At 64.0% G+C, this 17,015-nt stretch overlaps 1 protein-coding gene across 1 annotated transcript in view; it reads right to left on the minus strand.

Annotated features, from left to right (window-relative positions):
• TSNARE1 (t-SNARE domain containing 1) overlaps window positions 1-17,015 on the minus strand; it is a 75,985-nt gene that overhangs the window by 5,723 nt on the left and 53,247 nt on the right. The window contains 2 exon segments of the mRNA XM_057497673.1: window positions 2,513-2,595; window positions 7,873-7,945. Of these exon segments, the coding sequence (XP_057353656.1) occupies window positions 2,513-2,595; window positions 7,873-7,945 (156 nt within the window).

Below are 17,015 nucleotides of genomic sequence, written 5' to 3' on the forward strand. Positions count from 1 at the left end.
CATCCATCCACCTGCCTGGATATACAACTGTCCCTCCTTCCACCCATCTATCCATCCATCTATGCAGCCAGGCACCTCTCCATCCGTCTGTACACCTGCCCCCACACCAAGCAGATGTCCCAGGAGAGGGCCGGAAGCTCCCTGGGAATGTGGCCGCTGGGAGCACAGAGGCCGGGGAGGCGGGGGGAGAGGGCAAGGAGTGCATGAGAGACTCCGTACATGAGAGAAGAGCACCCCAGGGGCAGCAGGGAAGCCCTGGGTGTGGGATCCTGCAGACTGAGCTCCCAGACTGGCTCTGCCTCTTGGTGGCTGTGTGACCTTGGGAAAACCCTTCTATTCTCTGGGCCTCAAATCCCTGATCTGCAAGTGCATGCCTGGGTGTAGGGACATGTAACCCTTCCACTCATCTGGGTGCAGAGAGTTAGTCAACAAACTTCCCAGGAACAACCTAGTGGGCCTGGACATGGGGCTGTGGCTGTGTCCGTCTGGCCAGACACTTCCCACCATGCCAAGTAGAGGTGGCAGTGACTCTGGGCTGTGCCTCCTGGGTCTGAGCCCCCGGCACCCCAGGGCACAGGGGTTCCTATTCTGAGGGAAATGGGGAGGTAACAGCATCACCCATGGGCCGGGCCCACAAGTGCCCCGGGCAGGGGTTCTGAGCCTGATGAGGTGTCAGTGGGCACAGGCGGCTACCCGTGTCGCCTCCTCCTGCTTCTCCTCCTGGTGTATCTTCCCGCAGAGATGCAGGTATCCGTCTGTCCTTCGGGCCCGGAGGCCCCCCGCGGCTCATAGAGGCACCACCCTGCGGCCTTGTCACTTCCCTCTTGAGGTGAGTCCTTCTGGGGACGAGGGTCCCTGGCAGGTGCTGCCACTCAGAAGGGTCCCATGAGAGTGGGCCTGAGCCCTGAGCTTCTGCTGGGTCCACCTCAAGGGTCACATGCAGCCTGTACCTTCTTCCTGGGGGGACTGGAAGGACCAAACCTGGTGCAGAGGTCCTGGGTGGCAGCGGGAATGTGGCGGGGGGCCATGGGCTGTGGCGGAGAGCCCCGAGCTGGCATCGGCACACATGCGGGGGGCCTCCAGGCCGGCCTCAGCCCCCACCCTGCCCGGGAGACCACGGCACAGTTGTTTCCTCTCCTGGCGGGGTGTTCAACAGTGTCCTGTGCAACCCACCCTGGTCACCCTGACTTCTGAGTCTAGTGGCCAAAGACAGAAGAAAGGGCAGGCCAGCAGTGGGCCTCCTGCAGAGCGCACACCTGGTCCTGTGGCCCCCGAACCCCAAGTGCGTCCTGCCCAGCTTGGCTCCCCAAGGCAGGGGAGGCACAGGACGGGGCATGCCTGGTCTTCGGAGGGCCTCGCTCGTTCCCATGTCTACGCACTGCTCTCCCGGTCCACGCCTGCTGCAGTCCAGGTCACTGCCCACTTCCATCCGCCCCCGAGGCTGCTAGAGTCCCCTCCAAGCACAGTGCTGGCTTCCCAGAGCCCCCAAAAATGAGGCAGCATCAGCCCCCCTCTCCCAGTGCTCCTGCCCTGCTCCTGTGCTCAGGCCCTCACACGGCTGCCGGCCTCTGGCCTGGGAACCCTGAGCTCTCCTGGGCGGCTCCTTTGGCCTCTGCGCACGCTATCCCCTCTGCCAGGACAGGACAGAACTTCGAGACGAAGCACACGCCCCCCCAGGAAGCCCTCTCTACCCCACAGCCCCAGGGCCCTCACCTCCAGGACTGTGCACCCCCACTGCCGCCCCTGGGACTCCCGCTCCTCTGGGCTCTGTAGAGTCCACCTCTGCGTGTCAGGGCCACGTGAGGAGCAGAGGGTGAGAGAGCGGCCACAGGTGTGGACAATGGCCACTGGGCCCTCCAGGCTGGGGTAAGGCCCGAGCCTGCCCACCCCAGTCAGGCGCTCACATTGCGGCCGCACACCAACAGGGCTCGAGAAAACAAGCCTGATGTTTGTGTATTTGTCACTCCCTCTGAGCCAGCAGCCTTGCCCCAAGCCAAGTCCTGCTTGCTCCCATCAGGGAAGGACCCCCAGCCTGCAGCCCAGGACCAGACATGGAGCCATCTAGGACCCCCCTGGCAGGTGGAAAAGGGGGAGGGTCAGGTGAGCCCTCTCTGCAGCCAACATCCTCCGGGAAGGCGGTGGACACTGACAGGCCAAGCCTGACCTTCCGAGACAAGGGGAGGAGCTGCAGGACTCCCTGGAGGGTGCCCAGCAGACATGCCACACCCCTGGGGAACCACGGCCATGCCCTCCAGGCAGGCCAGCTCACACTCTCCATGCCCTGCTCTCCAGTTTTGGCTGAGTCACTGGGCAGCCCCCACCCCTTGGCAGAGTACAGGCAAGAGAGGCGGTGGGGCCCACCCTGGGCACAGCCCCCGTAGCCCCCGCCTCTCCCTCCCCAGCACCAGCCTGTCTTGGCTCAGAGAGGGCCCTGTGGGTCCACCCCTCCCAGGCATGCGGCAAGGATGGAGGGGCCTCGGGGCCAGCCGGGTTGCCCTCCACACTGACTTACTTGGTGCCGGCTGGCTCCAACCAGGAGCTTGCTGGCTGCCTCTGTGTGCAAGGACGTAGCCCCAAGGCTGGCTTCAATACTGTCTGCAAATCAAGACAACAGAAGCAATTATGGAGTGGAGACCCTGTGGGCACCCCAAGGGTGAGCCCCGGGGGCAGCTGGCGCCTGCCCCCAGCAGTCACTAAGGCCCATGCTGGCTTCCTCAGAGGCCAAGGTGAGGAGCCAGCCCCCAAAGCCGAGGCTACAGGGATGGGGTGCTGGGCTGCCAGCCTGGTGAGGGCACGGGTGGCCCAAGCCGTCAGGACAGCTGCTGTGGGGACTGCCGTGGTCAGGCATCTGGTCGCCTCTCCGCAAGCTCAGGGCACTGGGCCTCAGCACGTGCTGCCCATGCCCTCTGGCACTGATGGGCCAGTTCTGACTATGGTGTGGGGTTGAATGGAGACCGGGCACTTCGGGCAGGGGCCTGGTGGGGTGTGAACAAGCCCCCGAGAGGTCACACCAGCAACTCTTCAGTGATCCTGGTGGTAAAAAGGCACTGTGTAAAACGTGTGTCAAATCCATCCTGGACCCTACAAACACGGCCAGGTTCAGGTGCGCCGGGCAGTGGTGAGTTAAGACTGTCACACTGGGCCACAGTGGGAACCGGGTTTGAATCCAGGTGAGGGCCCTGGGCGACTGTCTATGCTGCTTCCTCTCCTGCCAATGGGAAGGAAGCCCAGGGCGACAGGCACTGCCCTCCGCAGACACCAGCTGCATTACCACTGCCTGATGCAAGCATGCACTAAGTTATTCTTCAAGGAAGAGATGTGCCTCCAAATTTGTGCCTCTGACTTTGGTGAAAGCTTTGGAGGCAGAAACAGCCAAATTCAAATCGCACACCTGCCCCGGAGCACTGCTTACGCGGGCAGCACCCCTGCTGGGCGGGCCACAGGAGGCCCGAGGCCTGCGGCAGAGGAGGTCCCAGGAAAGGAAGGTGCTGCGTAGCCACAGCGTCCCTCAGCTCAGGGCATGTGCTCTGCCCCAGCCGGAGGCCAGCCCCAACGAAAGGAGTCCCATGGGAAAGGTGTGGGCGGTGGGCCTCAGCCCCTCACCTGCTGGGGCACCCTGGCTTCTCCCCTCTGTGTAGCACTGCCCCCGTAGGAGAGACTGTTGTCAAACTGAGGGTCACTGCCCTCTCACCAGCCCAGGAGAGGGGCAGGAAAGAAAGACAGGACCAGAAATTTGATTTCCAGCCCAGAGCTGCCACTGAGGTAGGACCAACCCTGCCAGGCCAAGGGGCCCACCCAGGCCCCAGCCCTGCCATCCCCCTGCTCCCATGCCAAGAAGCCACCTTGTGTCCCCAGCCTCCTGTCGCAGCGGGGCCGCCTGGCTCCCTCCACAGAGAGGGGTGGAAGCAGAGCCACCACCAGCCACCGCCGAGCTCGGGGAGGAGAGGAGCAGCGTCCTGGCCGGCCCGATACCCACGCACAGCCAGCGCTGTGCTGGGACCTTGCCCTCGGACTCCAACAAAGCCCGACCCTTGTCTGCACTGGGCCCAGGTGGGACTCGAGTCTGACTGACGGCACTGCCTGGAGACGCGGGATCGTGGCAGCAGAGGCCCATCTCGGCCCAGTGCCTGTGCTGTGAGTGCACTCGGCCAGCACAGTACCCCGGATCAGAGAAGCAGGTGCCTGGGCTTGCAGCCAACCCCCTCCTCCACATGGCCTGCAGCCCAAGGGGACCTCATCGGCCCTGGGCCATGGTCTTCACTGGGCCTTGAAGATCCTGGTCAGCCAGGAGCAGCTCTGCAGGGCACAGGCCCCCCTGCTCCCCCCAGCCCCAGGGAAGGGGGAGCTCTGCAGGAGCTGCTCTAGGGGGCCTCTGCTCCAGGGGCCTACTGGACACCCAGACTCTGAGCCAGGCCTCCATGGCCAAAGAGAACCCCCATTAGCACTGCTCCCCCAAACATGGGCAGAGCGCTGCAGGGAAGGTGGCAGCACTGCCCATTCAGCAGCCTCAGGGCACCAACTCCCTGGAGGCCTCCTGCACTGCACTGTCAACTAGCTGCCCTCAGCCCCCTGGCATGACAGGCCCCTGCCGGCCTGCCCTGCCCCAGCTCTGGGCCTGGGCTGACCCAGATGGAGGAGATGGAGGGACCTGTGCCTTCAGCAGGGGTCTCTGCCCCCACAAACCAGGCTCGGCAGCCCCTTGCTCATCCCAAGTTCAGTGAGCAGGCCTGTCCAAGGAGGAGCTCGAGGCCCTAGGGGACCAGTCGGCGGCCCTCCTGCAGGCGAGCCTGAGGGCTGTGGGGCCAGCGGAAGGGGCACCTGGCCGCCAGGAATCCCTGGGCTGGGCTGGGCCTTACTAGGAAGGGGTCTGCCGAGTCCAGCACAGGAGACCGCCAGGACACACAGCCAAGCCCCAGGCTGGGGACTTGTCGGACAGGTCCAGGCACCCAGGGCCACCCCAGTCCCTTCTCAGCCCCACAGTGAGCACACCCTGGCCTGCAGCACCCCACAACCAAGACGGGCTCTGCCTATAGAGTGGGGTAGCCTTCCCTGGCTAACAGGAGGCTCCGCCCACCCCTCGCCCAGGCCTGTGACGAAGGCCGAACCACAGGCCTGGGGTCCACAGTCTCCCGGCCCAGCCAGGCTCACTCTGTGCAGACCCAGCCCCTAGAAGCTCTGCTACAATGGTGGCCCTTGGGGCTCTGCAGCCCCTGGTTCTCCCCACACAGCTGTCCTTCTGTCCACTCTATGGCCCTCACAGGTGAGCTGGTCCTGCTCATGGCTTTGTCCCCAAAGTTCTTCCAACAGCAAACCAGGAAAACTCCAGTGGGGCTCAGTGTGGTGGAGCCACCACGTGCAGACGGACAACAGGCAAAGGGCGCTCCCACCGGGACACTCAGAGGCGTCCTGAGGACAGGCAGGAGGAGGCGGCAGCAGGAGACAGGCCAGCACCACCCCGGGGCCAGAGGCGGCATGTGACGCAGGGAAAGCCCAGCCCAGCTCCATGTCTTCCTCATCAGGCACAGAAACTTCTGGCAAAGGTGGGCCCTAGCGCCGAGGGGGGTCAGTGTGCCCTGGGGGCAGAGGGCCACCGGACGCTGCCCTGGCCTGGTCTGGGGGCTGGGCGACTGCATGGAGGAAGGTTCCCACAGTGAGGCACAGGAAGGCGCTGGGAGGGGGTGTCAGAGGACAGGGGCGGGGAGAGGAGCTGAGCTGGTCCATGAAGGTGGCAGGGGCCCAGCCGCCCAGCCACCCAGCCACGTGAGGCCCATGGGCACCCAGGCAGTCCCTTCGATCCTGGCTCCTATGGCGAACGAGGATCCATGAGGCCTCTGGGGGCCTCTTGGCCACACCACGTCACGGCAGGGCAGGTCCAGGTGGACCCTGAGCTTGGGGCCAGCAGGAACCTGACGTGGAGCCCCAGCGACTTCACTCCCAAGACAGCGAGCCCCGCCCGGGCCCCGAGCCTCAGTTTCTCCACCTACAAACAGCAGGGCCAAGGGCCAGTGGCCGTCCACAGGCCTCCAGCTCTCTCTCTCAGGGTCTTGCTCTCAGTGGCACGTGCTGGAGGCAAAAGGTGCGGGGGCAGGCCTGGGGGGCGTGGGCCGTGGGGAGGGGCGTGAGCTGTGGGGAGGGGCGCGGGCCGTGGGAGGGGTCCACTTACTCGGCAGGGGCTCGGAGGCCTGGCTCCCGCCCGGGGTCGCCGGGGCTGGGAAGGTCTCTGCCACCATGTGCTCGATGGGCGTGAGGACGAGGCTGAGTGCCACGGGGCGCCCCACCAGCTTCTTGCGCACCACCCCGCGTAGGTCCCTCCACTTGTGCTTGAGGTCACCCAGGTCCCGCCGGCAGTAGCCCAACGCATTCACTGCCTGCAGGATCTTGTTCCACACGCGGTGCTTCCGGGCGGGTGCACCGCGCAGCACCCCGAACAGCAGCGGGTAGTGGCGCGTCACCCTCTGCACCAGCACCTCCATCTCCTGGGGGCTGAAGTTGGGCTTGCGCGTCTTGGTGCAGGAGTGGGGGCCCGGCCCCAGGGGTGCGCAGCCCGGAAAGGACAGCAGGGCCACCATGGCCAGCTCGGGGCTGCAGCTCTCCCGGCACAGGGCCCTGCTGCTGCTGGACCCTGGAAAGGCACCAAGGCTGAGGGGCAGGAGGGGCCTGTCCCTGACACTGTCACCACGGGCCTCACCGGGGCCCAGGCAGCAGGGGCACTCACATGGCAGAGGCCTGCGTCGCAGCTCCTCTGGCCTTGCGTGCCCCTCCTCTCCCACCTGGGAGACAGTCCCTCTCCATCAGTCCACTGCCGGGACTGAGTGACCGCCTGGGTGAAAAGTGGAGTGGACAAACCATCCTGCACACCCCACCATGAACCGGCCAACCGGAGCCTGAATGCCTGCAGCCTCCGTGCGGAGGCCAATGGGCGTGGTGGGAGGATGCGGGAAGGGCAGGGTCCTGGGAGAGGGCGCCGTGGAGGTGCAGTGAGAACTGTCCAGGCCATGCAGGGCCCCATGCAGAGCCCAGGCCCTGGGAAGGGTAGTGGGCAAGCCTGCTGGCACGGTCCAGAAAACAGCCAAGCTCATCGGCCCGGGCCCTTCTTCTGGGGGTGGCACCACACAGGAGGGTGGCCAGCGCCCTGGGCAGCAGGACATGCAGACCTCAGAAGCGTTACGGCCCCCAGGCCTGAGAGGAAGGACGCTCATTCACCGCCGTGAGGCCCCAAGTGAGGCCATGGCTCGGCCCAGGAATGGGAGGGAGATGGGGGGTGGTTGGGGGTGGGCTGCCCCCAGGTCCTGGCTGGCAGCTGATTCTGTCGGCCAAGTGGCTCTGGGCACCAGAGCCAGACTCATTCTTCCAGGATAGAGGGCTGCCAGTCCCTACCCTGTCTTCTCAGGGCAGGAACAAGAGGAACCCCATGGCCACGCTGTGTGGATGGGCCAGGTTGGGTGGCACTAAGGTCCTCTCATGGAAGGAACACCTGAACAGCAGGACGTCGGCCCCTGCTGGCACAGCCTGGCCAGCCCCACACCAGTTCTGGAAGCGGCCCATGGCAGAGCCCGGACTCAAGGCAGCTCCGGATCCCCAGGGGTTTCCTCGGGGTGCTGACTGCAGCCTCAAACCCCAGGACAGGTGTCCCTACACTGTGGGGGCATGGAGGCCAGAACCCCTCAGATGAACAGAAGGGGTGGGTTGTGAGCCTCCCGCCCTGGCCTTCCTGAGGGGCTGGTGGCCGGGCAGGCGGAGGGGGACACAGGAGGCTGAGACCTCCAGGACCTGCCCTGAGCCTCCCCAACCCAGGGGGCAACTCTGCCTGCGCCTGGAGGGAGGGGCAGAGGGTGAGGAGCAGGGGACTCAGAGGGTGCCGTAGGTACCCACTGATGGCATCTCCTGGTTCTGACGCCATGGAGGCCAAGTCCTGGATGATCTGGTTCACATCCAACAAGTTGCTCTGTGGGAACAACACGGTGCTGGTCGGGTGCCTGGGGCTGCAGGAGCAGTGGTGCAGGGTCCAGCCTTAGTGGGTGCTTTGTGACAGCCAAGACCAGACAGGCCCAAGGCCACCCCAGGAGGCAGAGACACAGCCGGATGTGAGTACTGTCCCCTGACTCCAAAACCAAACTCCAAGCTCGCCAAGGATCCCGGGGCTGCGACTGCCTCACTGGGGACAGAGGACCCGGGCGGGCCCCTGGGAAGCAGGACATGCACAGGCTTGCAGTCCAGTGCAGGCAGCACCCCCAACACCGGCCTGCAGGCCTGACCAGGGGCGGGAAGAGCGCGTCCAGAGCAGAGCGCTGTCTGCACCTCGCACAGGCCCTCAGTGCTCAGACCCCTGCTCCTGGACGTCCCGGGGCTCCCTGGCAGACAGGCCTACGTCCCCCTCTGCACACCCAGCACCTGACACACCCCAGCTGCTCAGCGGGTCCTGAAGGAGCGGGACGGGGGTGAGGAGGGGTGGGAGAGGCAGTCCTCCGTCATCCAAAGACTGAGTGGCCTCATGAAGCTCATGAACAGGGTAAAAAGCAGAAACTTGGACCGGGAGGACTTTGGGGAACCCTCACCCCAGCACATCACACTGGCCTCTTGCCCAGTGTCTTCTTAATTCTACTTGCCCAGCAAAGTAGCAGTGACACTGAGACCCAGCAGCCACCCCTCTCACACAACACACACCCGGAGCTGGGCTGGCAGCATGTCCCATACCGCCACCTTCACACCGGGCAGCACCCGAGGGTCGGTCATGGCGCCCATCTGACAGCAGGTGCTGTGGGGCTCAAGAGGGTCCGTGGCCCCTGGGGCCTCTGACAAAGGGGAAGAGCTGGGACTGCCACCTCCTGAGCAAGCCCACCCCTTTCCTGACTGCTACCCTGCCCACAGACAACTCCTCAGGGCCAGCCACGCAACTGGGGGCAAAGCCACCGACTCAGAGCCCGGCTTCCACACCCAGCACCTGAGCAGAGCCTAACCCCCCTCCCTCAGTGCCTGGTGCGGCCGGGGTTGAGTCCAGGCCAGGGAAGCCTCCTTCACACCGTGAGACAGGCTGGGTGGGGGTAGGAACCCTGCCCCAGTGCCCACCCACTGTGCAGCTCATTCCAGAGCCTGGAGTGATTTCCACAAGGGTCACTTCACCCAGAGCAAAATATTACAGGGAAACTCATTTTCTTTTGAAGAGTGTTCTGGGAAATGAAGCAATTAGTGTTATTTTAAACCAACACATACCATCAATTCAATTACTGGGCTTACACACAGCGCAGGGCCGTGGCCACTCTGCGGGAAAGCCATCCAGGGCCAGGCCAGTGGTGGCAAACGCAGTGCCTAGGGTCTGGGCTCTGGGGATGCAGCCACTGATGGTGGGGGCAGGGCAGCCCCAGGCCTGGGCCCGTTCCTGGGATCTGCATCTCCACAACCTTCCCAAGGCCTCCTGGGAGGCCAAGCTTAGGTTGCACCCGCAGGTCGGACAGTGAGATCAGGGGACAAAGGCTACGGGTCAGCCAGGCCTCGGACAGACCGGCCCCACCTCCAGGTTTCAAGGCCCCACCCATCCTGTCAGACGCTGGGCTCTGGCCTCACGCCACTCCTGAGCCTGGCCGCTGAGCACACCCAGGCCTGCCACAGACAAGGGCCTCCCTCACGTGAGGCTGGCCTGGGGTGCACGCGGACTCGGGTTCATGGGAGACTTTCTAGGGCAGCTCAGGCCCCCCACACGGAGTGTGAGCTCACCTGCTGGTGCCCCCACATCAAAGACAGGGCACACAGGGAAAGGAGAGTTGAAGGAGGGCCTCTCCCAAGGACACCAGCATTCACACCCAGGTTTGGGCAGACCTGATGCAGGTCACCACCTACTCAGGCCTCACCACCCAGGTCACTGCTGGCAATGGGACACCCCTGGCAGTCACAGCACCTGGTGGGTTCCCAGGGACCATGAGCCTCACTCCCAGAGAGGTCATGCAGCACAGCCGCCCACACGCGAGGGACTTGTGTGCACATGCTGTACCCCTTTCTGGGGCAGGGGCAGCTAGGGCCATGGCTGGTGCCGCACTGCCCTGGGCCCTCCCTGCCTACAGGAGCATAGCCTCAGGGAAGGAGAAGGCAAGGGGATGTCGCTGAGCAGGGGACATAGGCCTCGGGGCCCTCAGGCTGCCCGCTGGGGCAGGAGTGGCCACTGCACTGCGTGTCCCCCGCCAGGAGCAGCACCGGCCCCAGTGACCCGACACAGCCTCGGATGCAGTGTTCCCAGTGCAGCCCACGTTCTGGACTTCGGGGGAGGCCTCCTCTGGAGATGCAGTGGTCAAAGCAATTCTCCAACTCGCTGCAATCACACTGGCACCATGGCCACCAACCAGCCTTACAAACTCTGCCATGTCCACCTGGGCCTGGCTCCTTCCAACAAGCAGCCCTCGGCATGCAGCCAGAGCTGTGGCCGCAGATGGCTGCCAGGAGAGGCCCGGGGCTGGCTGTCTCAGGCTGGGGGTGCCCAGTCCAGGTCCCTGCTGTCCCCTAGCCAACCTGCCAGGACTACACACAGGGCTCTGCCCTGAGTGGGAGAGACGGAGCCAGGCGGGCTGTGGCCAGGTCCCTGTCTGCTCCCAGCTGGCCCTGCAGATAGGCAGCTAGGAGAGTGGAGCTAAGCAGCCCCGGTGTGGGCTGAAATCCCGGTGTTCACTTGTGCTCCGGGCCCTGAGAGCTTGGCGGGCAAAGCCGCAGCACAGAGGGGTCCTTATGCAGGTGACCCACCCTGGATGGTGCACCCAGGGCCTCAGCTTCAGGACCCTCACCATCAGGGCTGTGCCCCAGGGAAGTCTTGCTCACTGGTCCCTGGAAGTCAGCAGGTCCCCAGACCCGTTTCACATAGACACCCCTTTTCCATTCCCACCTCCCTCCTTTCCAGATGCCTGCCGCCCAGACCAGACCTTCACCCACTTCTCAGCAGATGTGCCCCTGATGTGCGGAAGCCAGGCCACCTCTACATCCTCGGCACACCATCTGACGCCCTGCCTCGCCCCCTCAGACCCAGGGCCCGTGACCCTCTGAGTTGTTCAGCGATGAATAAACATGATTTGTCTTGAACAGAAGCTCAGGCTGGGCTCCTGAAAACAGCAACACTATGAAACCCTTTTGCGCCTGCATTGCATCCTGCAGAGAAGTGTTCCCCGTGTGGCCCAGACCTGACCCCTCATCCACAATGGGTCCGTCTACCATGAGCTGACCTGCTTGTCCCCCAACCTGTCAGCACAGGAGGTGTGGCCCCCACATCCGAGTCCCGCCTCTGCCCTCCCCAGGCCTGGAGCCGGAGAACAGCCCTCAGATGTCCCTCCCCACTGCCCTGCCCCTCCAGCTTTGGGCAGCCCCTCCTGCCCAGGAGAGCCCTGTCTCCTCACCTCTTGTGATGCGCTTACGTCCTAGGGACATGACATCCTGACTGCCAGCCCCCTCCCCACACCAAGGGTGGCTGTGCAGGGCTGGCTCTCTGGTGGTCACATGTGGGGCCCAACCTGACCTTCGGACACCTTGATGGGGTCAGCAGGGTGCACCCTCCATGAGGAGCAGACAAGACTGTGGGAACTGGTGGGGAGTCTGGGATTGCAGGCCCCTCCTGGAGACCAGGCAGCAGCCTCCCATGTGACCTCAGCACATGGCCCAGACAGGCTCCCAGGAGCTACTCAGAGTCCAGGAACCCCAGGATACCAGTTCCCAGCCAGATCAGCCTATTGACTCAGTCTCCAGTGGCCAGAAAGATCTGGAGCCACAAGTCCCAGCCCTGATGACTTCGCAGTAGTATCAGGCAGACGTGGCCCTGGACCATGGAGCAGCTGGGACGCTGTGCCCACAGACAGGTGTTCTCAGGTGTGCACCTCCCCCTACAAGATCACACAGGGCCTAGGACCTCAGGATGGGGAGGGGGTGTCTCTTATTCACCCCAATACTCAACACCCTCTGCAGAATGGAGAGGCGATGAGATCTGGTCGACCTGTAGCTGCCACAGGCCTGGGCAGGCACGGGGGCAGCCAGAGGAGGAGGGGTGCGGAGGGCAACCTCAGCGGCAGGGAGAGTGCACAGGCTTAGAGGGCTGGGCATAGCATCAGGCACGGCGGGGTCCCTGTAGTCACGGTGCGAGGGCCCTGGGCAGGCGTGGCTCCTGGCCAATGATGCCAAGGGCACCCCTCGGGCATGCAGCGGAGCTCTGCAGGAACCTGGGTAGGAGTCAAGTTCCAGGCAGAAGCCCAGTCTCAGTCTGGGGTGCAGCTCAAAGCCAGGCTGGTCTTGAGCCTGAGGGAACGGGGTCCAGAAGCCCCCTCACTGCCACAGGATGGAGCCCTCTGGGGCTATGGCACAGCCTCAGCCGAGGTGCATGCAGCCAGGGGCCCGGGCAAGGGCCTGAGGGTGAGCGGCAGAGGGAGACACTAAAAACACCTCAACTTAGTAAATGTTGAAGCTAGGCAATTATTTTCCTGATTACTTCTAAAACCAGTCCTAGAATCTTCCTTCTCTCACTGGCACCGTGGAATAGAAATCTTGCAAGGGACATAATAAAACCTTGGGGTGTGCACACACACATGTGTGTTTTCTTCACTTTTACAAAAGAAAAGAAAATACCACTGCATTTTTCTCTAACACATAATGTCTCCTTATAATTAGGATCTTGGCAACCAGCCACCTACAAAGACTGTTCCAGGTAATGGACTAGCCAAACTTTATTGATTTATTCATGTATTTATAGTTAGATATTGGCCAGACCAACCACCCCCTGCATTTCGGCTGCACAATGCCGACTGTGGGGAGGGGACCTGCCCATCCTGGAGGCCCCTCCTGGCCCCCTCTCCATCCCAGCCTCCTCCTCCTAGGCCTGCCAGGCAGCCATGGCAACAGAGCAGCTGGTGAGCCCTAGGCCTGCGCAAGGGCTCGGTGGCACATGTACTCCGGCGGGAAGCAGGGAGTTCCAGCCCTCCAGGTGAGAGCAGGTGAGACGGGCTTGGCAGAGGGCAGACCCAGCAAGGCATGGACAGGCGCCCTGGCCCAGCTCAGGCGGCCAGACCAGAGCCCACCCCCCGTCCTCCTCGCCCCGCCCCCGCCGCAGGGAGGCAGCACTGCCCTGGCCCCAGACTGCACGAGCCTTGACCAGGCTCACGGCTGGCCTCGGGTGGGTGGGGCTGGCCTCCTGGGCTGGCTCCCCTGCTGGGCCCTGCCACTACCTCGTGGGCTGCCTCGGTGGCCTCCTCACCTGGAAAGGAGGCTGACTGAGGGGCAAGTGTCAGCCATGGCAGCTGGGACAAGGGCTCCTGAGCCGGCAGCCTGCGCTCCAGCCCCCGCTCTGCCACCCAGGCTGTGTGGCCTGGGCCCTACTGTGTCTTCTCCAAGCCTCCTCTTCACTTCAGTTCTGTTAAAATTGGAACGCAGGAGCGCTCGCTCCCAGAGGGCTTCGTGTGGGCTGATGACAAGATGCATATAAATAAAGGCAGCAGAGCCTTCTATTAAAACACAAACCATCTGTGAGTCCCAATTTGCACTACCTACTCACCATTCACCTGCCATCCACTAACCCCACCCATCTACCTACCGGCACCCCAGCGTCCACCCCCGCCCACCATCCATCCCCCACCCACCTCATCCATCCACCCCCTAGCCACTCATCCATGCTTACCAGGGAACAGTACCCGAATGCCCAGATAGTGTCCTGGACCCTTTGGGCCCTGGGAATACAGCAGTGACCATCACAAAGATGCCCCCACGGGGCATGTGTTCTCAGAAGACAAGACCATTAAACAGTATGGATAACATCTGGGACAAAACTCGAAGGCAAAAGGGAGTCAGCTGCCCAAGCTTGGAGAGACAAGGTCCCCGACAGTTAAGTGCAGAGGACAGAGGAGCAGGAGCCCAGCAGGGAGGACACGGCTGCAGGGGGCAGCCAGGGACGGTGGGGAGGGGGGTGGGCATTAGCATGGCACAGTCCCAGGGCTGCAGTGGCTGGCTGCCCCCTTGCCACACCAGTGGACACCCATCTCCACACTCTTCCTAGTGACCCTGGCACACATCCAATGAGGCTGCATGCCTTCCAGGGCAACGTCACCAGGCAGCCTGGTTCTCCGAGTGCAGACTGGCTAGATCATAGCCCCTGGAGACACGAGAGCCTCCTTCCCCAGGAAAATGCCCCCACACCACCCCGGGGCCTCAGTTACAGCCCAGCGTCCCCTTGGGACGAACCCTCAGCCAGCGGAGTGGATGTGCAGGGAAGGGGCTATGTTAACCATCCCCTGCCGCACGGGTGTGCCTTGTGGGCAGGCAGCCTCTGCGGCAGCCTCACCTTTCAGCTGACAAAGGTCTCGTGTCCACCTAATCCTCTCAACTGGTGTCACTGTGCCCACTTTACAGATAAGCAAACGAGGCTTCCAAGAGAGGCTCCTCGGGGTCCCATGGCCTCACAGGGGCACGGCTGGGCCTGGGACCCAGGGCCAGACTCCCACATGCCCTCTGCTCCCAGGAGGAGCCCAAAGCCAGCCAGCGCCTCCTGGCAAGGGGACAGCAAGTCCCCAGTGCGGGTCCTGAGTTGCCTCTCCCTCCAGGCCACCTGCCCTCTGTGTGCAGAGAGGGTGCTCTGCCCATGGAACCAGGGTTCCGGTGGTGACAGGGCACATCAGACCACGGGTGGTCTGAGCTGACGGGTCCTGTTGGTGGGCCCTGGCCGTGTGTCCAGAGGGAGCCCAAGAGAGCACCCCCGTGGGGCTGTAGACAGAGTCAGGCTGGGGGCAGGAGACGGGGGGCACCTGGCCGCCCACCCACAGGGTGACAAGGAGGCCCTGGCGGGAGGTGGAGCTGACTGCTCCAGGGGCCGAGAGGGCAGGCCGCAGAGGACCCAGGAGGGCCGCCAGGGGGAAGGCAGAGGTGGAGGCGGCAGGAACACGGAACAGGGACCCGTGGCTGGGCTGAGGGGCAGCCCTGCAGAGGTGGGGTGGGGGGCACCCTTCACGGTGGGGGGCCGAGGGCCATGTGGAGGGAGTTATAGGGACACTGGGCAGGCAGGCCACTGTCCCGTGCAGCCTTCGGGGAGAGAGGGAGGCCCCAGCTCTGCGGGGAGCCTTGTTCCAGCAGAAGGAAGGGGCCCCCCAACCTGCAGCCCTGACACCTTCCCTCTGTCCTCTGGGAGGACACCCCTAGGAGAGGGGACTCCACCGAGGGTCTGACTTTTCCAGAAGGCCTGTGTGGCCCTGAAGGTACCCCTCCTGCCCCTCCAGAGAGACAGTTCTGTCACCTGGTCCTCAGGAGCCACCACATTCCAGTTGGCAAAGTGTCCCGCAGGCCATTTATCTGAGGGCGCCCTGTTTCCAACCACCCACAGGACTGGGAAACAGCTGACAGGGACTCGGGGCAACAGGGGTGTGACAGGCTGCCGGCTGGCTGAGCGGGCTCCACCCGGGCTGGCCACGGGGACCCCAGCACCCTTCCTGGGCCCTGCATGCCAGCTGTAGAGGGCACACGGCCAGTGGAAACAGGCCAGGCCCCAGCGAGGGGAGGGCTGAGGCCCCGGAGGAAGCGTGGCTTGGCGGCACCTGCACAGCAGTGGTAGACAAACCGCTAAGAGGCAGCAAACGGGCCTGCAGAGCCGCTGCTCTCTGGGACCCGGCAGCCCCAGTGGGGCGGGGAACAGCCCCTGGACGCGGCCTGACTGGGTCCCCCTGCCCAGTCCCGGCCTCGGCACTGCCAAACCCGTCCCGGCTCACGCTTGCTATCACGGGGTGGAAATCACCCCCTCTCTTTCACTCCACAGAGAGCTGAGAGTAAGGAGGCCACAGGCTACCAGTTCGCAGCCTGGCAGCACCCAACATCCTGACCCACGGACCCTGGTTTGGTGTTGCCCAAGGCCTGGCCCACCTGGGACCAGCGACAGGGAGAAGGAGCCCCAGAGAGGAGCCCAAGCACTCGGCAGGACGCGGGCAGAGCCCTCACCCCTCCTGTCGCAGAGACCTTCCTGCAGGCCTGGCTGGCCCCCCTGACGCTCCGGTGCCCAGAGAGGCCGGGCAATGCCGGGTCAAACGCCAGTGGTGCTCAAGGCAGGGTTCAGACTGGGGAACGCAGCTGTGTGCCCGCCCTATCGGGAACTGGGTGATGATGTCCTGCCTCCCCGTGAGCATCTGCTGGGACCCCTGTGCCCAGGCTGGTGTGGCAGGTCACAGTCTGCCCGCTGCGGCACAGGCTACCCCTGGGCTCCTACAGCTGGAAGGGGCTGGCCACTGAGGCCTCCTGCTCCAAGGGGTCCACAGGCCAAGCAAGGCCATTCCCAAGGCAGTGAGTGGACAGGGACCACCCAAGGACACGCTCCTGATGGCCGAAGCCCCCCTGCACCAGGCACTTTGCTGCTCAGCCCATCTCACCCAGGACATGACAAGAGAGAAGCCCAGCATGGGCTCTGAAGACAGCAGGGAGCCACTCACTAGCCCACCGCCCACTTGCAGACTCGGGAGAGGGGTTGCATTTAGTGTGGGGGGTGGGTGTTCCCAGGCCACCCAGCCTCCTGGTGCCACCTCCTGTCCTGGCTGCACACACCCTGCACAGCTCCACGGGCCCCTCCCTGGCACTCCACACACTTTGGTGGCCCCAGTATGAGAAGGCCGCTACTTCTCAGAAGGGAAACTGAGGCCCAGGAAGGGCCTGGAACTGCCCTCTGCTGGGGCAGGGAGGCCACAGTGCTGGTACATGGCAGTGTGCAGTGGAGCCCAGAATGGGAAAGCATGTGTGGTCCAGGCCTGGGAGGCCAGGGCTCAGGTCAAAGGGCAGCCAAGACAAGGCCCTGGGGCAGGTGTGTTCAGTTGGGGGAGGGTGCCTTGAGCAGCCCTGGCCTCTGGGGCTGAGAAGGGCGGGGGCACCCCACCCAGGGCTAAATAGTTCTGTTGGGGAAGTGGAGGCAGGGGGTGAGGTGACAGTGCATGGGGCTTTCTGGGGCAAGGGTCTGGTCACAGGCAAAGGGAGCTGGCCTGGGGGTGGGAGGGGCACCTAGGTACCACGGCTCCATGCAGGCACCTCACACATGCTGA

Source organism: Manis pentadactyla, chromosome 3, assembly GCF_030020395.1.
Source record: "Manis pentadactyla isolate mManPen7 chromosome 3, mManPen7.hap1, whole genome shotgun sequence".
Taxonomy (NCBI): Eukaryota; Metazoa; Chordata; class Mammalia; order Pholidota; family Manidae; genus Manis; species Manis pentadactyla.